The following is a 24,614-nucleotide window of genomic DNA, read 5'->3' on the forward strand; positions in this document are numbered from 1 at the left end:
CGCCGCTGCCTCCGCGGCCCCGCGCCGCCCGCCCGCCCTTGCCCGCTGCCTCTGCCGGGCCCATGGCGAGCACGTCGGCGGAGATCATCGCGTTCCTGCTGACCATCTCGGGCTGGGTGCTCGTCTCCTCCACGCTGCCCACCGACTACTGGAAGGTGTCCACCATCGACGGCACGGTCATCACCACCGCCACCTTTTGGGCCAACCTCTGGAAGACCTGCGTGACCGACTCCACCGGCGTCTCCAACTGCAAGGACTTCCCATCCATGCTGGCGCTGGACGGTCAGGCTCCCGCTGCCCCCCACCCCGACACCTCCCCACCTTCCCCTGTGCTGCTCTGCGGGAGCTGGGGGCCCCGCGGCTCCTCCCGGGCCGGTCCTGGAGCCGGCGGGGCGGGCGGACAGCGCGGGGTCGGGGCGCCGAGCGGGGCCGGGGGCGGCGGAACCCCGGCGGAAGCGGCTCCCACGCGGGCTCGTGGGCAAGTGCCTTCGTGTGCCCTGGCAGGTGGCAGCGTGCTGCTTGAACACACCTGTGGAAGTGGGTTTTTTTCCCCCAAAGCCTCCTGACTGAAAGTATGTTTAATGCCTAAGTGGCGGCTTTGGCCTCTTTTGCTGTCCCTACCTGCTTTTTTCCCCCTCCTTCCATCACAAGAGTGTGTGTGTGGATTTGACACAAGAAGAATGCAGGCAAATTTTTCTTGCCGATTTATTTTCTGACTGTCATGACATTCTTCTTTTTTATGGTTTTGCCAGCCATGCAACGGTCAGTGGAGAAGAACAAGCCTTGGCGTCATTTTGTTTTAATTAATGTTCTTTTGCTGGTTTTTCTAAGCGGTTATTAACTTGGATGTAATTGCTTCATTGATAAATGACAGTGTAAAAGCTCGGGGCAGTCAGGGATGCAAAGGTATGCAGAAGAGATTCATAGCTTGCCTCAGTTTTAGGGCAGTGTTATTTTGAAGCAAATCTGAGTTTTGCTATAGGGCTTGGAACCAAAGACTGAGTTGGTGCTACATTTCTTCTCTGGTTAAGGGGGAACATTTTTGCTCTTTAAAGAAGCTGTACTGGGAAATTGGTTCACTGTGGAAAATCTTTGCAACTAAACTTTTAGTTGATAAATCCACACTAATTATGGCTGGTAGAAAAAGGAGATGTGTGGATGGCATTGGTTTATAGCCTCAGGAGGGACTATAAAGAGAAGGAGGAAAGGTTTCTAGAATTATGGCACCTTTTCCAAGTTTCTGCAGTTAGAAATGAATACAATATAGAGTGTCCCAGTGGCTTTCATACTCACAAAAGATCAGACCTACTGTTCATGGTCTGGCCAGACACTCCCTTTGCACTAGAATCTGAGTGTGAATTTTGGTGTGAAAGTTTTGTTTAAAAGGAAAAGAAGGACTGTTAATCTAATCATTAACTTATTATTGTAACAGGGTTTAATGTGATCATGAAGTTAATACCAATATCAGAAAACCTCTAACCTCTCTATGTAGAAAGGCCTAAAACAGGTTAAGATACTGGAAAAAGGTAACACAGGCAAACCTTAAATATCACTGTTGCGGAATACTTCCCTTGGATGGAGAAGTACTGTTCCCCAGATCTTCTTTACACCCAGCCCCAGGTAGCAAAGGGATTTGCCAGTTCCTCTGAAGGGGTGGGATTGCTGGCTGGCCTCCATTAACATCAGTCACTATGGCCAAGTGTAGCAGCTGAGAATGTGGTTTCCAGGCATGGGCGAGGAGCTGTGTTCTGTGTGCAGGTGGGCACAGAGTGATTGCTGATGCGTAACCTTTTGAATCCACCAAATCTATTGTTTAGCTGTTCTTTTAGGTCTGGGTTAATCTGTCTTCAGGGTAAGAAAAACATAGTTACAAAGTAAGCAGAATTGGGAACATTTAAAATTTCAAAAAGAAGAAGACTCTTGATAGCAAAGTCCTTACCCCCCCCTTCCTCCGAATGCTTGTACATTGAAACCTTGTGTGTTGGGTAGCATGTTCCACTTGGCCAAGGAATGAGTTTCCGAGGCACCTTCTGCACTGTGAGAGAGTCATCAGTTCATTTTGGACAGAAGTGAATTCCAGATGGACATGGGAAGGGCCCTATCCCATCCTCCCGGCCAGACTGTTTATCAGCAGTAGAAAGTTCTTGGCTTTCAGTGTTTCTCAATAGCATCTCTAAATGCTATGGAGCCAGATCCTGGTACCCAGGCACAATGCAAGTGGAAGACAGGCTGGAGAGAGAGGAATGTACCCCCCTAGCACAGACCGGACAAGCTGGGTAGGGTCAGAGGGGCAGCTACAGGCAGGCAGAGGTGCTTTCCACAAGTAGCCTGGCCCAAATTCCCCTCCTTGTGCTTACAGGCTCTGCTGAGAATCCTTTAGCACCTGACCATGGGTGTGTAGGTCCCCTCTTCACCCTAACCCTTCCCCCATGCAGGAACGTACTTCAGGCTTGCAGTGCGTCACTCGTGGCTTAAAGAATTTGTGTGTCAGCGTAAAGCCGAATCTACCTCAGCCCTCGAGTAGCCTCTCCCTTCCCTCCTCTTCTCTTTGCACAGACTTACATGTCTAAGATGGATCCCATTGCCTGTAATTGGGAATGTGGGAACTTCCTGGCTCCATCCTCAGGTGGGGGACTCAGAAGACACAAAAGGGCAGATCTGGTTTTCTGTATTCAGTGAAGTGTTTGTGAGCAGAAACAATAACCCTGTAAAGATAAATGTAGCGACAAAGTGTTAGTCTCCTCAAAATGGTAGGGCATGACTGGAAATTACTAGTAATATTTTTGTTGTCCCACGAAAATGTGGTTTTTCTCCACTCCTTCCTCACACAAATGGAAAGGATTTGCCTCAGAGCAGTTCCTCTTCTACAGAAATGTTTTTTTGGTCAAATCAGAAACCTCTGAGTGTTGCTGTACTTCTTGTCTGGAGAGACTGCTCAGATCTGCCAGGAGATCGGAGGTAAAACGAGGAGGGAAAAAAATTGGGGTATCACCATGCTTTGAGCAACCTGGTTTAGTAGGAGATGTGCCTGCCTATGGTGGGGGGGATAGGAACTAGATCTTTAAGATCTCTTCCAACCCAAGCCATTCTGTGATTCTATTATTCTATGCCAGTTGCTGGAGTTCTCCTGTGGAATACAGCAAAAGTCCTTTCTTCTTCAGAAGCAGTGTCATAGTTCGGGTCAGGAGTGCTCAGGAGACGGTTCCTCTTTATCCTTGTTTTGGTTTGCATCATGGAGTGGGCTTGGACTGTGCTCCCCAGGTTGCTGTAGGATAGCACATCAGCAGGGCTCCCCTGATGGCTTTCAGGCCCTCACTCCACACAAACGGCTTCCAGAGAAAATTGTATGTGATTCCCTTCCACCTTTATGCAATTTGACCAGCCTTCATTAATTACTCAGCCCCACATTCTGTATACAAGCAAAAATATTGTTCCTCTCTGTGGGACTTACAGTCATTTTGGATTTACTTTTTTGTGCCACTGGTCATAGGTGGAAACTAACTGATGAAACCACCTCTCCAAAAGAGGACATATCAGTTTCCATGTTTCCAACAGTGGATCTGATGACCTTTTGCAAAACAGAGCTGAACAAAAATTTACTTATGAGCTAAAAGAGGGTATTAGGGCTTAGAATGACAGACAAAAGCAGTGGGTGTGTGCTTTTGGAAGGAATCTGTGCTGTATCTGTAAGGCAACCTCTTACCCTTCACGTGATGCAGACTGCAAAATGCCACCAGAGGCATTTGTTGTGTAAGTGTCAGTCCCCAGAACTTTGCATATATTTTTTTCCGTAGCGTCATATGATATGAATATGTGAATGCCTCCTAACTCTTTGTAAGCCTGAGAGGCAAGTATGAGAGCAGTGAGGCAAGAAAGATGAAGCTCTAACAAGATTAATTTGAATGCAAGACAAAACACATTTGTTTAAGACAAAAAAAACCAACAACAAAACCCACCAACAAAAAACAACCAAAAAAACCCTAACAAAAACCACCTTGAAATAGGTTTCTCTTGGAATGCTGCTAAACATGACTTTATGAGTAATGCATGTTTGTCTGCTTGTCTGTTTAAAATGCATGGCTTTTTGTCGCTTGAAGCTTCATTTGGGTGGTTTGTAGTTTCCTACAGGAGTTGGTGCAAATACAGGCAATAAACATTTGGAAAAGGGACGGGTTTGGTCTTGAGTGGAGGAGTGTGAAGAAATAGGCATCTCCCTTTTACACTCTTCTGCATTACCATAGAATCACAGAATGGTTTGGGTTGAAAGGGACATTAAAGACCATCTAGTTCCAATCCCCCTGCCATGGGCAGGGACACCTCCTAGTAGAAGAGATTGCTCAAAGCCACATCCAATCTTCAACACCTCCAGGGATGGGGCATCCACAGTTTCTCTGGGCAACCTGATCCAATGCCTCACCACCCACACAGTAAATAATTTCTTCCTGATAGCTAATCTAAACCTACCCTCTTTCAGTCTAAACCCATTTCCCCTTGTCCTGTCACTGCATGCTCTTGTAAAAAGTCCCTCTCCAGCTTTCCTGTTGGCCCCCTTTTGGTACTGGAATGCTGCTATAAGGTCTCTCTGGATCCTTCTCTTCTCCATGCTGAACAAGCTTAAAAGTCTTAGTGAGCAATATAATCTTCTTGTTTTCTTGGAAGCAAAAAAGAGGTTTAGTTCCTCTTACAGCCAAATGCTATACATAGTTTGAACCTAGGGTCTAAGCAATAGGAGGCTGGATTTGGTGAAAAAGTTGATTTCAGCCTTTTATGCTTCCTGATGCTTCTGCTCTTCCACATTACTGGTGTAAATTGTGATTTTTAAAAAATATATATTATGTTTTAAAAATGTGTGCTGGTTGGCTGATTGCTGCGGTGAAATGAAACAAGCCCTGCTGTGGCTGGCCTGCCCAGTTGGGTGAATTATTTAGTGAGGAAGGTTATTCATTCAGCAGAACTGAGCAGTCCTTCAGCTCATGCTGTTTATAATTGAAAATGATTTCTGAGTGAGCGAGTTAATTATTTCTTGCTGTCTCACTACCCTCTACCTATTCTAAAACCGTGTATTGACCTTCAGGAAAAACTGATTTTCAGCCCTGTGGTTACTAGCAAATGCTGGATATTTTGATTGGGGTGAATATTTACTGGTTTTCTTAGGAGGTTCAGACATAAATAAAAGTTTAGAGGACCTCAGGGTAAATATGTTCATGGTTCAGCACTTTAATGTGTCAATTAGCTACTAACAGTGTCAATAAATTGGACCTGTCAAAAATAATAGCTTCCTTCCCAGTCTTCATCTTGTGCTTTACCTGTCTGCTACAAGAAGTATATTAAACACCACCTATAGTAGTAAAAGCCAACTTTTCCATGCCTATAGCAAAAATTAACAAAGCAAGGCTGCTTTCTTCAAACTTGGCTCTTGCACAAATGACTGACTCTTTCCCTCTTACATTCCGACATGTGAGTCGTGTGACAAATGGAGGAAGTCCATCTGTGTGCCAGCAGATGTAGATAAATGCCAGTAGGTGGACAGCACAGCTCCCAAGTTTGGTAGGCCTGATAAAACGGGTTGTTAAGTGCAACAAATTGCTTTGTTGCACAAATCTGTGAATCAGTGCGAGGTTTTAAATGTTGTTCAAGCAAGGAGTTGATATCCTGGAGTTGATATGCCTCCAGCAGTGGCTAAAGGGGGCAGTAGTAAGGATAGCAGAAAGCAGTCAACTGTCTGTGGTAGCCATCTGCATCTCAAGGACCTGCCAGCCAGGTTTCTCTGTAGTGAATGTATCCAGTCTTTTTTTGAATCTCTGTAAACCTTTGGCATCCAGATATCCTGCAGAAAGGAGTTCCACAGCTTCCTTATACAAAAAAGTGCACTTCTTGTTTTGAATCTGCTGCCTTCTGTTTTCATTAGGTGTCCTTTAGTTCCTGTTTTAATATATTATTTTCTTATTAAAGACTTTTATGCAGGGCTTGGAGTTTGGGGTTTTTTTTGTTTATTTGTTATTATGTAAAATTTGTTGTAATAGGCAATGACAATGTGGTTTAGCTCTCAACATTTCCACCCACTGGAGATCAAAGCAAAAGGAATGAATACCCTAATTGTGGGAGTTCATATTCGTTTTAAATGAGATGTGTAACAACGGGTTATGGAGAAAAACATCTTGTGATGGTTATTCAGCTGTGTAAGATTGCAGCGTTCCACCCTGTAAGCAGTGATACGAAATTATCACAGTCTTTCAATTACAAGATATTCTTGGAAGGGAGAAGAGGCCAAGCAAACCGTTGTCCTGCTGAAGGGCCCTCCCCTGGGAGGTCCCACTCGGAGCAGCCTCAGGCAGCAAGGCAGAATTGTTTGTGGCTGAAGCCAGCCACAAGCCATTTGTCCAGGTTTAAATATGGCAGTGATTTGCTTTATCCTGAAGGACTGCTGGTGTCCATAGAGCTGAGCATGTTCGACTTCCTTGGGGAATGAAGGCCTTCTTGGTGGATCCAAATCAAATCGGTGGCAAGTCCAGGCAGGACCCCAGTCAGGGTCCCTGCTGCCAACCCACTGACAGTCGTATTGCATCTGCAACGCACACGCACAACAAGACTGACATGTGAGACTGGCTTTGTGTGCATAGAGTGGCCCTGCAACCTATGACAGCCCCTGAGCAGGCCACGTGAAGTTGCTCTTCAAAGCCTCGTGGGTACAACCTCTTGGAGATACTGTACGCAGTGCCATGGGATTATTTTTTGGAGTCTTGAGTGCCATAGTATGTTCCTTAGAAGCTGGGCTGAGGTGATGATGCCCTGTGAAGGGCATCACTCAGTGGGAAGGTGACATTACTCCAGCTAAGGTCTGATTTCATTTGCAATAGTGAATGCCTAATGCTGCACAGAGGGAGAGGAACTATAGTGAAACCCATCGTGGTCCCGGTTCTCACATTAGCCTTTATCTTTCTCCCAACAGGTTACATCCAAGCCTGCAGAGGACTGATGATCTCTGCTGTCTGCCTGGGTTTCTTCGGTGCCATTTTTGGACTGGTTGGGATGAAGTGTACGAAAGTTGGAGGCTCTGATCAGACTAAAGCAAAAATAGCTTGTTTAGCTGGACTGATTTTCATACTTTCTGGTAAATATACTTTATTTCCCTCAGTTTGTGTATTTGAAGTCATACCAGAGCTGTTCCTTTTCCACAGAAACCCCCACACAATTCTCTGTGACTTTGTTGACCTTAGGGTCAGGCCCAAAGCTCTTCTGCTGGCTCCACTGAATAGTTTGTCTTATGCTTTTCAGGGTTGTGCTCTATGACTAGTTGTTCCCTGTATGCAAACAGGATTACGTCTGAGTTCTTTGATCCTTCTTTTGTTGCACAAAAGTAAGTACTTTCCTATACCCATAAATCTTTCAAACAAGTAAACCTTAAGTTTCTTACTGTGCACCAGAGCCTATTTAGATATAGAGAAGGTGCTTCTCTGGGGCAGAAGAGGAGAGCGGACTGCAGTTTTATTTAATCACATTTCCTAACTGGAGTAACCATGCGCTGAAATTGAATGAACAAACACTTTCCTGTACAATGATTGCTCTGTAATATGTGTGCCCAGGCTTACTGTGGCCTGGCAGAGTTCTGCCCGGCTTCCGTAGAACAGGTGGGGTTGATTGGGAGTGAAGCCTGCCTTTATGCCAGAGATGCAGCAAAAGGATTGCACAAGACAGAGGTGCTCATTAGGAGCATCATTCGATAGGGAAGGAAAGCACCTTCAGCTTTTGATAGAAGGTGCTTTCCATGAAGGTGTACAATCTTGATTCCTCTTGAGAAGAGTTTTTTGCAGGCTCTCTGGACTCTTTGCAGGCGTATTTTCAAGTCCAGATGAGTGAAGTTTGACTCATAAACCATATCAGAACCCACAGTCTTATAAGCACTAACATAATGCTTTGACTATACTAGTAATTAAATTTAAGGGAGTGAGTGTTCATAGAACTGCAGAATCCATACTGGAAATAATGAGCATCCCTAAAGACTACCTTTAAGGCTGAGCAAGTTCTCAGGACCTACAAAAGCAGCAATTCACAAACCCGTGTGCTTGGATTTTGGATTGACATCCTTAACTACTAAATCTGAAAGCATTGGCTGTAAATTACAGCATCATAGACTTTCCTGTTTTGACTTCATACGTGATGTAAACTTTTCTTTAAGGGCAAGGATTTCCTTGAGGTGCAAGTAAAGGCGTAGTAAGGAACCCTGAGCCTTTATGTTTCTCTTTGACAGAAAAAAATAGTCTGAATAAATAACACTAAGTGGGTCCACATTTGCTGTAGGGTTGACACTGCTTCTCCTATCTTGAAAACAGGTTCGTATTACTTTTCTCCATAATGCCACTCTAATTTCTGCTTATTTAGTACAGTGAAGACAGGATTGAAAGGCCTCCAAAAGAAAGAAGGATGTGAGGTTCTGTGAAGAAAATGGAGCCTGGCTATATAGACAGAAGTTAATTATTCATCAGGCTTACTGTTCCTCGTGAACAATACCATGGTTGTTGCCAGAAGTGCCTTTCCTACACTGTATTCCTATGCTTCTCTGCTGCAAAAGAGCAGGCAGACCTCATGGCAGAGTTCTGCTGTGAAGGAATGAGAAATCCAGTTTAAGTATTAAAGGTAGTAAAACATTCTCTGCAGAAATTACCTTTTTCCTGAACAACACAGCACACATAATGACAACTGCAAAGATAAAGGCAGAAAGGAAAGCCAGAAGTTGTAATTTGAGTTCCTTGCGGTGCATGTAGCTCATGCAGCAACCTTGTGTCAGATGAAGCTAATGGTGGCATTCAGCTCCTTTCTCTCTCAACCAGTGTAAAATATCTTGTAATAATGCATTTTGTTGCTGTCTGTGAACTCCTACTTTAATAAGCATTGCAGAAGCATTTAATATGCCCTGCTGGTATATTGTGGAAATTTGGCATTGGCTCTTCACTGAGAGAGAGTTTCAGCCTTTTGCCTTTTACTGCACATTTCTCTGCTGAAGTTATTCTGGCAGTGTCAAAGACAGGCTTGAGATACTGTTAGTGGAAAACAAATGACACAAGATATTTAGTATCATGTCAGCTGTCAGAATTTCCCTCCAGCCTTCTGCATTTGGAAAAGGCACCCTGACTATGTATGGGTGCAGAAGGAATCAAAGACCTGCCTAAGGCTGATTCCTGAGAGATTTTGGGTTTGAATTATGTACCTAACTGAGGTAGGACAGGCACCCACAGGGACACTCCAAACCTCACCTTACTTAGAAAGAAACCTTCGGCTAGACTTTATGTCCCGATATGATAGTTTTCATTGCCAATTTAAAATGGCTCCAAAGGAATTGCTTGATCCTCCATAATGACATACCTAGAGTCTTGGGGATAGTATGGGATGCCTTTGTGCTTGCAGCCAAGATGTATTTAATTTTTCTTCAAACACCTCTAATTGGGAAAAATCTGTGCTTTTGTTTTGCTGTCTTGCTGGTGTTGCTCCCACAGATTCTCTTAGAAAACTATTTTGTCACTTTACTACTTTGAATTAAAAAAAAACAAACATAACTCTTATACCCTTTATCCTTTTTGTCCTTTGCCAAATTATGTGACTAACTTCCCATTCTCTCATATAGAGAACTATTTCACTTCAGCTTTCTTGTCTCTGAATGGATTGTGCATAGTTCACAAAGTCTCCCTTGTGATAGATTTGAATAATTTTCCAAGAATCGTAAGAATTAGACATTCATGGCGTGTATTTCTCTTGGGTAATTGTACTGATTTGATAGGTAGGTATGCCATTTACGTATACCACCTTCCTGGCAGCTAATGAAGCTTCCACTGGTTTGCTTTGAAATTTACTTTGTGTTCTTAATGTATATAACAACTAGAATATTTTTTATCTGTACTGATATTGTACTTTGGTTCTTTCACTGAATTCTACCTCCCTGGATTACTGAAAAAAACCCTTTCTTTTAGCCTGCCTGGTCAGCGTAGTTGAAGGTGGCTTTCAGTTCTCTGCAGGTGAATTCTCGTGGTCCTCAGCAGTCACCACATCTAAACCTCTTCATCAATTTCACGCCCTCCTCCCTGACCTGCCAGTGATCTCTAATTAGGTTGATTTCACTGTTAGTGGTACGTGATTCACGAATATGCAGCCACAGACTTCAGAGAGTGACTACTTTGATTCTTGAAACATAGAATTTTACGAATAGAGGAGTGCGTTTCCTGCAAAGATTTTAATAATAAAGAGGGAAGGGGAAAACAGCAAGTGCAGAAATTAATTCTAAAAAAGCCTATCTCCTTTTTTTCTTTATCTGGCAGTACCAGTGTTTGTAAGGTTTTTTTCATATGGTAAGTTTTTTTTAAATACTAGATTTTGATGGGATGTTAGGGTTGGCTTCTTAAGTGCTGGAAATACCATAGAATTATAGGATGCCAGGTTGGAAGAGACCTCAAGGAGCATCTGGTCCAGTCTTTCTCAGAAACAGTGTGGTCTAGACAAGATGGCCCGGCACCCTGTACAGGCAAATCTTTAAAAAGTCTGATGTTGGGGAATCCACCACTTCCATGGAGTGATTATTTCAATGGCTAATTGTTCTCACTGTGAAAAATTGTCCTCAGGTCCAATCGAAATCTCCAGGGGTTATTTGTACCCACTTATCCCACATCTTTTCCATGTGACTACTTGTAAAATGGAGTCTTCATCTTTTTTGTAGCCACCATTCAAATACTGGAACGTGGTGATAAGGTCTTCCTTAAGCGTTCTTTTCTCAAGGTTGAAGAAACCCAGTTCTCTCAGCCTTTCTCCATGTGACAAGCTTCCCAGTCCACTGATCATCTTTGTGGCCCCTCTCTGGACCCTTTCCATCTTGTCCACATCTTTTCTTGCATAGCAGGGACCAAAGCTGAGCACAGTATTCCAGGAGTGGCCTGACAACCACTGAGTACAGTGGGATAATGGCTTCTTGATCTCTGGTGATGATACCCTTGTTGATACAGCGCAGCATCCCGTTGGCTTTCTTTGCTGCAGCAGCAGCACACTGTCCTCTCATATTGAGCTTGCCTTCAGGCAAGGGCCTTCAGGTCCCTTTCCACAGAGCTGCTTCCCAGACATGCAGATCCCAGCCTGTGCTGCGTTCCTTGATTATGTTTTCTCAGGTGCAAGACCTTACTCATGTCCTTTTTTGAACTTCATAAGGTTCTTGTTCGCTCACTCTTCCAGCCTATCCAGGTCTTTCTGCAGGGTGGCTCTCCCTTCTGAAGTGCCCACTTCCCCACTCAGTTTGGTATCATTGGCAAACTCAGTCAGGGTACACTTGATCCCATCATCCCCACTCAGTTTGGTATCATTGGCAAACTCAGTCAGGGTACACTTGATCCCATCACCCAGATCACTTATGAAGATGTTGAACAGCATTGGGCCCAATATTGATCCCTGGCGGGCTGCACTTGTGGTGTTGTCAGTTGGAACGGGAGCTAAAAGACAGATTGGATAATATCCAGGGAACCATACAGGGGTTTTATATGCAATTGCAAATTTGAAGTTTTCCTCATAAGTACCAGTATAAATCATAAAGGTTGCTTTATCTGTTTAAGGATGTGGAGGAAAGACCAATTAGGCCACCTCTGCAACTCATTAACCTAGTGGTGTGGCAGTCACCCAAGAAGGGGCCATATGCACAACCTGTTTATATATGGTACAGTAACAAATGTTGCTTAAAAAGTACAAAAAATCCCAAGAACAAAGGCCGAACCCCTTTATCAACTAGTAGACAACAGTCAGGTAACCCTTCTCTACCCAATTAAATCCAATATAGTCTTGGTTATTTTTCTGTACAACTGAAGAGCTTCAGAAGGCGAGATGGCCATTTGTCTCCTTAACTTCCTCATATCAGCCTCTGACCAACCATTTACTGTTGTTAGATAAAAATGTGGAAACGAACTTGTGTTTCCCACTTTCTAGGCAAATGGTCTTGGCAAGTAAGTTCCTACTGCAACAGCCTTCCTGGACCTTGGTCCAGCTGTGTTCTCCAGCACCGCCGTGGTCTGCACCAACCTCTGTGGGGAGCCTAATCCTGATCCACATACCTTAGGTTTGGTCTGGCAGTACTAGTAGGGATGGAGGGATCCCCAGGATGGGGCTTACCTCACATCTGAGTTAGTCCCTTCGATCTGCCATTACAGCTTGATAAAAGAGGTGCCTTGAAGGTCTTTTAGAACTGTACTTTGTATGTATTTCTTGCATGTTTATTATAATGGGATCCTAGGTGATAAGCTCTAATGTAGATCTCTGCTTCTAATAAGAGAATCCCCAGTCCTTGAACAGACAGAAATCTCCTTGAGTCATGTGAAAAACGTAGCATGTGGTTGAAAATGTGAGCATAGATAGAATTAAATCTTTGCAGGTTTGGCAGACTTTGAAGTCAAACAGGACTGTGTGCAGAGTTTTCCAGGGTGAAAGTCAGCTGAGCTATGGTTTCCAGCAGCTTAATTTGGGGGTTGGGTGCCTAAGCCCCACACAGGTGTTAAGGAAAGTTTCTAACCCTGGGTTCTGAGGCAGAGTCGGTTTATTGCACCTTGAGCTGGGTGTCTCCAGAGAGGGACCCCAGACAAAGTAATCCCTGGGCCTTTATCCCCTCACAGTCTGTGCACCTGATTTCACTCACTCTTCACGTGCCCTGCATACACCTCATGATCCAATGGCAATTTATGGTGTGAAGTCTTCTAAGGCCTCATTGGATTCTTTCTCCTTGTCCATGTGGGCAGGCCATTAATTGTTCTTCTGGCTTGGGCCAGCCTTGGGGCCCTCCAGGGTCTTAAGCCTTTTCTGAAGATAACCAGGCTTTCTCTGTTTAATCCCCTGCTTGGCCTTTCCTGCTAACAAACAGAATTCATTTAAAATTCATCTATATTAAGTTTTGAGCAGGGCCCACTTATGCTAAGCTGTAAGCAAATTACAATTAAACTTAAACCTACACAGTTAATTTCTAATATTTTATAAATTAAACTTAATTCATCCCCAGCATTGGGTATAGAGAACATTTGGGGGAATCTGATACTTTACTTAGCAAAGGATGATAAATAAAACTCTACTTCGATGATGTAAACAGAAAATGAAAAAGGAATCTAAAAGCTAAAGCACTAGTGGGGCCATGAAGGGTGCAAGCCCTCATGAAGTGTTCTACCTCTGAGCTCTAGGGTCTCTATTGCTTTTTGGCACTAAGCCCCTGAATCAGAAGTTACTCAAACCTGGGTATCCAGGGCATCTAGCACAGATATCCTAAGTGTAGCTTTTTGTCCTTGTGCGACTTAGTTGTTGTTAAAAAAGTGTATGCTTTACCTCTGGTTAGACTCTTGAGAAAACACGGAAAAGTGAATTTTTGTTTCTCACAGGCAATTTTTGAGTGTTTCTGCAGTGCCATCTTTGTAAAGGTAGAAGTTTTGTAGGACAACTAACAGGTATTTTCAGTTAAATATTCCAGTAATGTAAAATTAGGGTCCATGCACTAGCTCAGAACTAGCTGAAAAGTGCAACTACACAGTCTTTCAGATGTACAGGTAGACTGTCAAGCAGAGGCTTTTATTCGGTTGCCTCACCACAGCTCAATAAATAAAAAAAATTTAGTAACAAAGGCCTGAACAGCACAAGCACCTGGCCAATAACCACAGCTTAATGGGGAACAGGGGCCTGTGTTTTCAGTGCAGGATCCCAGGAATCAAGAGGAGATAAAGGTCTCCTCAAGGGGCAATGGGAGCAGAGAGGGAGCAAGAGACACACAGTCTGTTCTAATAGTGAGGAATAGAAGATTCCGAAGACTGTTGGGCCTGCAGCCTAATGCAGGTCATCCTAAAAGTGTTTTAAAGAGTGGTACCTCAGGCAAAGAACTGGGGAATGGAGAAGACGAGGTGGCAGCCATAGGTTGCTGCTCATCTTGAAGCTTCAGAGCTGAGGGGGAAGACAAGAATCTTATCCTCATGTCTTTCTTTTCCTTCATTTACTACTGTTGTCTTAGAAATGTGGACCCCTAAAGCACCACCGTCTCCTCTCGAAGTCAAACTAAGCAGTTTCTGGCTGCAAGCAGGTTGGGGCTGGCCCGGGCAGCAGAGGGGACCATTGCTAGTCACGCAGAGCTCTGTCCATGGGTTTGGGGGGAAGCAGTGTCTTCCAGTCAGAATCCAGCCACAGTGATGAGAGAAGCAGAAAGTTTCTGGAACACGCACCCATGTATGCATATGCTCATGTTATCATCTGCTTACATCTGCATACGTATATGCATATATTGGAGATATGTAGATGTATATTGCATATGCATATAATATATATGTACAACACCCTTCGTGTTTTAAGCAGGAGGGATAGGGAGGGAGGAAGAGAGAGAGAGATCATGAGAGACAGAGGGGAAAGTTAAGGAGAGTTGTAGGCAGAAGTTCTAGTCTCTGGCTCAGCAGAAGCCAGTTTGCGACCCAACAGGAAGTGAATGCTCCAAGGGGACAGGAGCTGCTGTACACAGGCCAAAGAATGATGAAACCCCACAGCAAAGCAATCCAGGAGGAGATGCAGAAAGGCCGGGCACCCCAGCTGGCTGTACAGGGAGATAAGCATTGCTCAAGTGTACTGCAGGGACAGAGTTTGCCTCCCGAGTCAGAGGGAAATAACGAAAAGAATGTGGGGGAATGGCAGAGCTGCTGATTTTGTGATGAATAATGTATGTGTCAATGGAAAGTTATTGAAGAAAAATATAAAATTCAGTTATCCTGAAAAAAATCTGTTAAATCCATGCTCTCTTTTGTTAAACACATTTATTGACTTCCTGTAGGTATGAATTAGGAGCAGCTTTGTTCATTGGATGGGCTGGAGCTTCACTCTGCATAATTGGTGGCAGTATATTCTGCTTCTCAATAGCTGAAAACAGTAATTCTCCAAGGTAAAACACAAGTTGTACATACTGAAAGAAATCAATACCAGTGCATTTGTACCCCCTGTATGTATGCGGTTTGATTACTGTTCCAAAACATTTTATAGTGAGATTCAGAAAGAGATTGTGTGGATAAAAGAAAATAAGAGGATTTAAGGATAACGTAATTAAGAAAAGTTATTGACTCAGAGCAAATACTCATGTTATGTATTCTGAATAAATTTACTACAACTGGAAAACAGTGCATTCACTGATGTAGGAAAAGTGGTTAGGTCACTTTACAGGTGTGAACAGACAAGTTTCTTTAATCCCAAATCATCAGATCAAAAGTGAAAGAGGTGAAGGACAGCAGTGGTGGCAGTGGGACCTCCAGCAGCAGAAAAGGAGTAATAATGAAGAGGCACAGCTGGAGGGAGGAACTGTTCACCTAGGATCTGCCACAGTCCAAGTATTTCATGATTCTGCCCTAATTTACGTAGATGCAAGCAAGGGATATGTGTTTATATAAAAGTGAATTGCAATGTCAAACTAGAATGGAACCACACAGAGAAGGAATGTGCCTCCTCCCCTGAAATTTGTAGGTAGTTTCCTCTACATTTCTTCTAGCTTTATTACTATAATGCCTGGATGCATCCCACCTGTCTGTGGGATGAGCTGTAAATAGTTGTATTTTCTTTTCAGGAGAGGATTTGCGTATAATGGAGCCACATCTGTGATGTCTTCTCGTACAAAGGTCCACAACAGTGTCCCAGACAAAACCCCACCAAAGCACTTTGACAAGAACGCTTATGTTTAGTTGCACTGTTGGAAGACTCAAAGCGTTTTAAAAATGATTTTGTACGTTTCATTCAGAGTGATTCCCCCCATCCCCAACCTCAATGTACTTACCACTAAGACAATGACTTTTAAAAATATTAACTTGCAGCTTTTTACATACTGATGTAAATTTTATTATGTAATATTTTAAGACTGATGTTGGTATTGTAAAGTTTATACCTGGAAATCATGAGCTGATGATGCATTCTTGAAAAAAAATAAATGAGGTATTTACTAATTCAGTTTGTCATGTCAGTTGCCTATGGAAATGGCATCACACACATCATATTGAGATATTGCAATGATCTCTGACTTGGGTTCAGTGCTGGACAAAACAGCCCTAATCTGTACTGGTTAATAGGCAGAATATTTCACCACTTAGTGGTGACAGAATTGCAGAGCGCATTGTAACTGCAGCACCAAGACAGGTGGGAGTGGGAAAGTTCATCTCTGTATTCACAGGGTGGAAGAGCATGCAGCTTGGCCACAGGAATAAGAAGGAACAGGTTGGAAATAAGTGTAGGATTTGGGTAAGCCGGAGTAGGTACTGATAGTAGTCAGGGCCAGTTGTTAACAAAACCCATTGCTGGTGAGGGTCTTGCCCGGCCTACGCAGAACTTGCCCACATGTGTGACCACCAGCCTTCCGTGTGCATGGCAGGAGAGCAAAGGTTGGGCAAGGCTGCAGCCTTCGGGAAGTACGGGGTGGGTGGAGAGGGGGGGGCACAGCAAGGCTCAGAGACAGCTCCTTTGTTCTGCGTTTGCTTCGTACCACTGGACTCCTGCCCTGCTTCAGCACTCAGCCCTGCTCGTGACAAGACACTTCCAGGGGGTTGTCTTCCTTCCCTCCTGCTTGACACCTTTGGCTCTAGAATGGCTTGAAGCCACTGGGTTACAAAAGAGAAGGAAAACCCCAAGCAATGCCAGCTGTCTACTCTGCCAGTGGCATGCTCGAAGGCATGTCCAAATAAAAGCAGGCAATACTAAACAGCACAATTTTAGATAATCCTGAGTTACAACAGTTCAAAAATTCAGCTAGTATTTTTTTGTCTGTCCACAGAAATGTGATGACTTTTGAAGGAATATTTGCACAAGTCAATAAATGAAAAGAGAGATTAACCACAGAATGCTTTCTAGACTCAATCCCTAAAATCAGATACAAACTCAGGTTTGCCATGAGGTTTGAACAGATGGACCTTTGGAGTTTCAATAAAAATTGGTTATTTTGGGACAATGGTGTAAATATAAAAAAAAATGAATAGTCGTAATTAATACTGATGCTATGACAGAAAAGGTTTTGTATTTTTTTAGACACCATCTAAATTACATCAGAACCGCAAAGTCATTCAAGGTTCTTTTTACTTTATTTTTGTACTTTGTTGAAGTTGAAACGCTACTGTGTTTTTTTAAGAAGGCAGCCAGTACGGACAAAACAGAAATATCAAAGTACTTCTGCAATGGCAGGTCAGTGCTTTTCTCACTGCAGCTTGACATTTTAATTTTTTTTCCAATTTCTGTGCTTTTATGTTCACAAAGACTCAACTTCAATACAAAAAAACCCAAATAATCCAACTTCCAAATTGGAGGCATTTAATAATAATTAGCTTTATAGCTGAGACTTTTTTCTCTTCATTTGGTGTTTATTGTAAACCATGGTAGAAACTTAAATGTTTAATACATGGACACATTTTCTTTAAAATGTTCACAATTTTATATAAAGTTTATGATAAAATACATGAAAATATGCACTAAAAATTGTATAAAGTAATATTCTGCAGTATATTCTGTTCATTGGCTAACAGGCTTTCTAGCAAGACAAGTTTCAATCTTTAATGTAAACATTAGAGGCAAAATCTTCACCTCAGTGAGATGAAAGAGACTTCCACCACTGAATTCATGAGTATGCTGGTCTTGGCCTGGGTAGAGTTAATTTTCCTCACTGTGGCTAGTATGGGGCTTTGTCTTGGATTTGTGCTGGACACAGTGTTGATAATACAGAGATGTTTTTGTTATTGCTGAGCAGAGCTCACACACAGCCAAGGCCTTTTCTGTGTCTCATACTGCTATGCTGGCAAGGAAGTTGGGGGTGCATGGGAGGTTGGGAGGAAACATGGCTGGGACAGGTGACCCCAACTGACCAAAGGAATATTCCACACCATATGACATCACGCTCAGTATATAAAGTGGGGGGAAGGAGGAGGAAGAGGGAGGACATTTGGAGTGATGGAGTCACTGCTACGTGTGATGGGGCCCTGCCCTCCTGGAGATGGCTGAACACCTGCCTGCCCATGGGAAGACGTGAATTAATTCCTTGTTTTGCTTTGCTTGTCTGCACAGCTTTTGCTTTTCCTGTTAAACTGTCTTTATCTCAACCCATGAGTTCTCTCAATTTTACTCTTCCAGCTCTCTCCCTGATCCCACTGGTGGGCGAGCGAGCAAGTGGCTGCTGGAGCTTGGCCACTGGCTGGGGTTGAACCACCACAATGAGAAAGAAGAATTACTCTCAATTTCCAAATAGACATGGCTAGTATATTTCAATATTCTTTTCCAGATTCAGACTGAAAGACAGGAGAGCTCTGTAAACAGTATTCCTTGTTATTACATGACCCATGAGAGAAATTAATAGGAAACACTTGACGTTTTCAACTGCATTTTCAACCCCAGCAGAACCCAAAAGTAGGGCCTCCCATCAGGAATGGAACACTTATATATCTGAAGAATCACTCCAGTCTGTTACAGTCACTAAGCTGCTTTTTAACGTACTTGTATTATCAGCTTCATGAAGGCCTGTTAAAACAAACAGACAAAAAATTTAACAATTATTAATTTTAAAAATTAATAATTATTAATACTCTTTTGGGGGTATTTTTACTTTGTACTTATCTGAGAGATAAAATGACATGCTATGTGAGCAAACACCCATGGACTTCAGGAAGTCCCAAATTTCAACCAGTGAGGAAATGACAAGTGTTGATAAAACGAAGGCTGTTTCGGTCAAAGAATACAATGCACAGTACAAGCAGGTAGTGTCAACATTACTTTCCCTTCAAAAATAACCCTAAGTCTCTTTATGTAACTGACAAAGCTTTAACCTTTACATATATTGAAATGTTAGGGTTAGAAACTACTATATAAGTTCTTTGTAAGATTGAGGCTTTTACTTTAGCAGTAGTTCAAATATTAATCTCAGCCTGGTAGGTCACTTAGACATCTTGAACAAACCTGAAATTTTGTTATTATTGTTCTCAAGACAAAATAAGAAAGTTGCCCTCCTCCCTTAAATTTGTGAAGAACAAAAAAATCCTGGATTATTAATTTTTAATATAAGGTTGAAGTCTGATAATACTACATGCTTTAAAATCTCAAATTCAAGTTTCTTAGCATCTCTATATATTTGTGTGTGTGTGGTTTACATATAACTAAGTATCATAAATATATGACATTTAGATGTCATAAAACCTAGCACACAGTTTTTCTTACTTGTTCATTTCTTACAAAACACCATCTACTGAATTACAACGTGTAATACATTGTACTTAAATTCTCCTCTAGGTTTGTCAGTCACTTAAGGCTTAGTATGAATATGTTACCTTCCTCCTTTGGTACACTTTTCTTCGGAAGACCCCATGCATGTACCACTGATGCAGCATTGGACTCATTTTTCTGAACTGTCAGTGCCTTCTGACCTCTATCATCTTTCATCAATAAAATGTCTTCCTCTATTGATGATATATCCCAATCATCTTCATCAGCTTCTGTGGACTAACAGGGAAAAGAAAAAACATGCCTTTTTCCTCTGTCTGTTCAACTTGTCCTGAGATCTTCTGTAAACTCAACAATGTGAAAATGCTAAAGAAAATGCACTGGCACATGGCCTTTATGACATCTATCACAACAGTTTTAAAATTCATGTTGATTCAATAACCTAAATGATACTAATTCACTGTTACAGTTCCAAAGTTAAAACTGGTTTGTTTTTTTAAAGTCAGGAACTGCAGCATTAGAAGTTCTTCCGGTTTTATAGCTGGCAGAAACCTCTGTTTTCAGGTATTACATGCGTAACTTGAAAAAGGATTATCTTTTCTGGGATATTAGCTATTCCAATGGGATGAAAGTCCTTTAAGCATTAGAATGTATATTACTTATAGGATAATAAAGATATGACATGTTACCATGCAAGGTGGCATTTTGTAAGCATTCTGTGGTCACACCAGGAAAAAATATTGCAAGAAAGGCTGTTTCAATTTGAAACCAATTTATTTAAAGAGAAAATTAAATAATGAAAATTAGAAAACCACACAATCCTCAAATGTAAGATATACATTCCTCTGAAGACTCACTGTCAGCCTGTACAAGCATATGTTAATTAAGTGGTGGATTTGCATAATGAGTTCACAAAATGAGAGTCAGTCAAACAGATGAACTTGAAGGCAGTGAGTCCATGGTCCTTCTTACCTCATGTGCCTGAGAACTAAGTATTTTCATTCAGATTTAGAAAGAAGAGCTACAGCATTTCCCTATCTGTCAATCAGATGTAGTTCAATGGATTTAAGCCATTATTAGAGAGCTTAACTGTGGAAAGGGAATAATGGTTTCTCACAAAGCTAAAACTAGTTCACTGGAATCTCCCAATGTTACAGAAAGGATACAGAAGGTGCTTCTATTGCACAGAAGAAAGGTTCAGATGCTATTAGAAAACAATGTAAGGTATGTACACGCTAGAGAAAAATCAACAAATATGAACGTGTTGTATGTCTCGAAAGAAGGGAAGAGACTGCAGTTATGCTTTATCTTGCAACATATTTCCATTTTAACATTGCAAACTGTTTTTCAAAAACTGACAGATCTGTTCAGTGTGCTGTATTATTAACATACCAGGATTCAACATTGTGCTGCTTCAAATAATCTGCATTTGGAGGGTGTGGTAATGGGAAAGTCAGAGTCACACATATTGAAAAAAGCTGAACAAAGTTTCCTCAAACATTCACAAAGTACAAAACCCAGAGAAAAATGTCAACTTCAAATAGAATTCAGTTTTGATTGAGTGTAAATACAGCACCAATGAAAACTGCTAAGCAGTTTTATTAACTCAAGGAGTTATTCCATAGAAATACCATAATCCATATGATGTCTGGTACAGGTGAACTCAGGTAATACAGCTTCATGTAAGCACAAAATTAATTTTCTCTACAATGTTTCTGAAGTAACTTCTGTGAAACATGACCTTTATAAAACATAAGATAATGGGATGCCTTATAAAGGTTTTATTGTATTGTGGGTTTTGAGAATGACCATTAGCAGCTGTAAGCATTTGAGCTATTAGTACTGAAGCTAATAAAACATTCTGGATTTTCAGAGAGAACATCATTCCAATGGCTTCTTGTGCTTATGTCTTTTGCACCTTTGAAAACCCCAGCTAAGATTTAAAGAATTGACTTGAACTATACATTACATTTAAACATATCAATATGGACATGAATATATGCCCGTTCATATATAATTACCAAAGAATACAAGATGGTGTGTTCTTCTGTAAAGATTCCAGAAACAAAATAGCAATGCCTGCCCTGGGTCCATAAACTCATTTTGAACTCATCATGTCCATACAGGAAAACACACCACTGTGTTAATACATCAGGGACACAATGTATTTTAAATGTATTACAGCAAAAATATTTTTCATAAAATCATGGAATGATTTGGGTTGGAAGGGATCTCAAAGATCATCAAGTCGAATGATGGGCAGGGACACCTTCCACTAGACCAGGTTGCTCAAAGCCCCATTCAACCTGCTCTTGAACATTTCCAGGGATGGGGAAACCACAGCTTCTCTGGGGAACCTGTTCCAGCGTTTCATCACCCTCACAGTAAAGAATTTCTTCCTAATATCTAATCTAAACCTACCCTTTTTTCATTACAGTATAGTTTTCTGTCCAGGAGGATCTGTTCTGTGATCTTTCTGAGCACAGAAATGAATCTGACTGGTCAATAGTTCCCAGGGTCCTCCTTTTTGCTCTTTTTAAAAGTGGGTCTGACATTTTCCTTTTTTTCTGTCAGGGACTTCACCCAACTGCCATGACTTTTCAATTATCATAGAGAGTGGCCTGGTGACTACATCAGCCAATTTCCTTAGGACCCTGGAAGCATCTCATCAGGTCCCATGAATTTATATAAGTTCAGTCTCCTCTGGTGGTCTCAAACCTATTTTCTATCACAATGGGAGGGACTTCATTCCCTGAGTCCTTACCTTGAGATTCAGGGGATTGACAGATGTGGGAAGAGAGCTTATCAAGGAAAACTACAAAATCTTTAAAACACAGATTTTAAGGCTTATTTTGCTCTTGAAGCCCAAATTCCTTAACACAGTGGGCCACTGTTGACAGATCTTTAAAAAATGTAACATCCATCAAAACAACATACTAGGAAAGCAAGTAAAGAAGGTCTCTCTGTGCTGTTGGAGTAGAAGATAAGAATGATACCGATTGCACCCAAACTTTGGGCTAGTTGTAGTAATCCAAACCAGTCATGGTATAAGCTTAAATAAGTAGTGTGGATGAAGTCACTTGCCACAGATCCCTTGCTAGCACTTTCCTATATACTAGTGCAGATATACCCAAAAAGACTACTTAGCTGTAATTCCAAAACTGTCTTTGAGAATTAAGTTCTTTGCTGCATCAAGACGATTTCAGCATGAAAAAAAAAGTAACATATACATACATAGTTCAATTACTTAATGTAATAATAATTAATATTAAAAGCGATACCTTCGGTTCTTTCACTTCTTCTTTCTTACTAAATGCCTGTGCAACATTAATTCCTCCAGCTGGTTTGTTCTTATTTCCATGGTTAGAAAGACTCTCTCCAACTTGTTTGGTCAGTTTTTGAATAACTGTTCCTAAAGTTCAGAAAAAATTATATAGATGGTTTCCATTCACAAGGAAAGGACTTTATTGTACACCCTCTAGAAATCTTCCGCAAAGTAAAAATAAGCAAAAGAAGTCACTCTGAGACAGGGATTGTCTCTTTTTCTGCATTTATATAGGAGAGCATAATACACATCTCTAAGTTCTACATTAATAGAAATGCATTAGCAAAAACATGAAGTGTACACCTATATATACATACACTCAAGACTAGATAATCTGCCTTCATTATGTTTTCTAATACAGAAATATTATCATGAAATGCAAAATCATGCACAGCTGTTACAATATCCATACACAAAAGTAGTGAAAAACCTTTTAAAGTTTTGGAAGGTGTTCCAGTTTCTTCAGTTTCATTTTTCTCCATCCCATCCATATCACTTTTGCCAGAAACCTTCTGAAAAGCATGGGCTTTGCTGCTTGTTGGCTTTGACTGCTTTTGCAACATTTTTGTTGATATGTAAGACTGTTTAATGTCATCTTCATCGGCTTCTTCCTCTGAACTGAATGGTGGTGTTCTAAGCAAAAACACACGCAACACGAGGACTTACTAGGTTTCAGTGACTGCATCACTACATACATATTTACCTTCCTTGTATTTTCCTTTCCAATAACATGTGCATTTTTTTTAATGTGAAAAAACCAAGAATCTCCCCTAAATTCTAACTATAAAAAAACCCCACCCTATTTAAAAGAAATCACACTGCTAAGTACATTTAGGAAGTTATCACAAAACCATCTCTTACACAGACATTACTCTTTCCATTTATGCAACCATCTTTACAAAACAAGAGACCAGTATATATAACAAATCTTGCCAGGCAAACACAAATAGGCCTTCATGGATCAGCAAGTAAAGCAAATTTCAGGGTCAAGGAATATGCACCACAGATAGTCTGTTCTGACATCAGTTAGATGAAAATAATATAGGAATTTTTCAGTGCAGGAAATTGCAAAGTAATGTATCCGATGTGAAAGAAATATGGAATATTGTGTTTAATTTTGGTTGTAGTATGAAAACATCAATAAACTGAAAAAATTAGGTAAACAAAGCCTCTAAATGCTTTTAACTGGGTCGAAAAAGCAACTAAGAAAGAAACCAAAGGAAGTTTTTATTGATCTTACTGAGTGTCTCTTTCTCTGGATCACAACAAAGAACACAGCTGCTGAAAGGAAAACATGCTACCTTTCAGGGATTATAATAAAACTCAAATGGAGTAATACTTTAAACCAAAATATGAAATATGCAGCCCAGAAAGTGTTCACGATTTTAGCTTAATATTCACTTTTGTGTGGCAAATGTGAATATTCAGCCACCAAAAATGTCTTCTTCAAAAAAACAAGGGAACAAAACATACGCGATGCTAGATGTCTTTGTGGAAACTCCACTTCCAAGAATCTTCCTGGATCTAAAAGTAACAAGACAAGTTATTTCAAGACTGACAGTCAACTAAGCAAGCATAAAGTTTATACAGAAGTTATCTGAACTTTGCTCAATTCTTGTAGCTGGGGAAATGTTCGCACCAGCCACAAAACCCCAAACCCATAGGACTGTTACCTAAGGTAACAGGACTGAGTACTCTTAGAATGGCATCTCTTACTTTGGTGTAGATGTGTACTCAGTGATGACCGTTCTTTGTCCAGGTGTGCGGACAGCTGGTGAAGACCGTTTTACTGGTTTTTGTGGTGTGGCAGGTGAGGAAGTTCCCAATTGACTGAATTTCTGTTTATCTACAAGGAAAATTATCTATCTCATTCTTAGAAACAATGTCCAGTATCTTATATTTAATTTCTACAATTAAAGATGTCTGCTGCAGACTACAGTTTTACAAAAATAAAAAGTGAAAAAGTAGTTCTTTTCTTCAAAGCAGTCCTGAGTTACCATGTGCTGAGTTAAAGAGTGCAGCAATTTGGCAGAAAATAAACCCCCTTGCTTTCCAGCTGGTCCTCAAAGATCAGATGCCTCTTGGTAAG

The 24,614-nt window shown here is 41.4% G+C and overlaps 2 protein-coding genes across 6 annotated transcripts in view; one reads left to right on the forward strand and one right to left on the reverse strand.

Annotated features, from left to right (window-relative positions):
* CLDN10 (claudin 10) overlaps nt 1–15,956 on the forward strand; it is a 57,911-nt gene extending 41,955 nt beyond the window's left edge. The window contains exons 1-5 of one of the 3 annotated variants that reach the window (XM_027674641.1): nt 16–282; nt 6,950–7,111; nt 7,276–7,357; nt 14,804–14,911; nt 15,584–15,956. In XM_027674641.1, coding sequence (XP_027530442.1) covers nt 63–282; nt 6,950–7,111; nt 7,276–7,357; nt 14,804–14,911; nt 15,584–15,698 — 687 coding nt within the window. In that variant the 5' untranslated portion in view covers nt 16–62 and the 3' untranslated portion in view covers nt 15,699–15,956. Of the gene's footprint in view, nt 1–10; nt 283–6,949; nt 7,112–7,275; nt 7,358–14,803; nt 14,912–15,583 lie in introns of those variants that run through there. The other 2 variants (XM_027674642.1, XM_027674643.1) reach the window with 2 other exon arrangements.
* Nucleotides 15,957–18,224: 2,268 nt separating this feature from the next.
* The window catches only part of DZIP1 (DAZ interacting zinc finger protein 1), a 42,624-nt gene continuing 36,234 nt past the window's right edge, over nt 18,225–24,614 (reverse strand). For all 3 annotated transcript variants that reach the window (XM_027674644.1, XM_027674645.1, XM_027674647.1), the window contains 6 exons: nt 24,242–24,371; nt 23,999–24,049; nt 22,956–23,158; nt 22,482–22,612; nt 19,308–19,479; nt 18,225–18,504 (listed from right to left, as the gene is read on the reverse strand). In XM_027674644.1, coding sequence (XP_027530445.1) covers nt 18,422–18,504; nt 19,308–19,479; nt 22,482–22,612; nt 22,956–23,158; nt 23,999–24,049; nt 24,242–24,371 — 770 coding nt within the window. In that variant the 3' untranslated portion in view covers nt 18,225–18,421. The remainder of the gene's footprint in view (nt 18,505–19,307; nt 19,480–22,481; nt 22,613–22,955; nt 23,159–23,998; nt 24,050–24,241; nt 24,372–24,614) is intronic.

Source organism: Neopelma chrysocephalum, unplaced genomic scaffold (assembly GCF_003984885.1).
Source record: "Neopelma chrysocephalum unplaced genomic scaffold, ASM398488v2 Primary Assembly neopelma1_25, whole genome shotgun sequence".
Taxonomy (NCBI): Eukaryota; Metazoa; Chordata; class Aves; order Passeriformes; family Pipridae; genus Neopelma; species Neopelma chrysocephalum.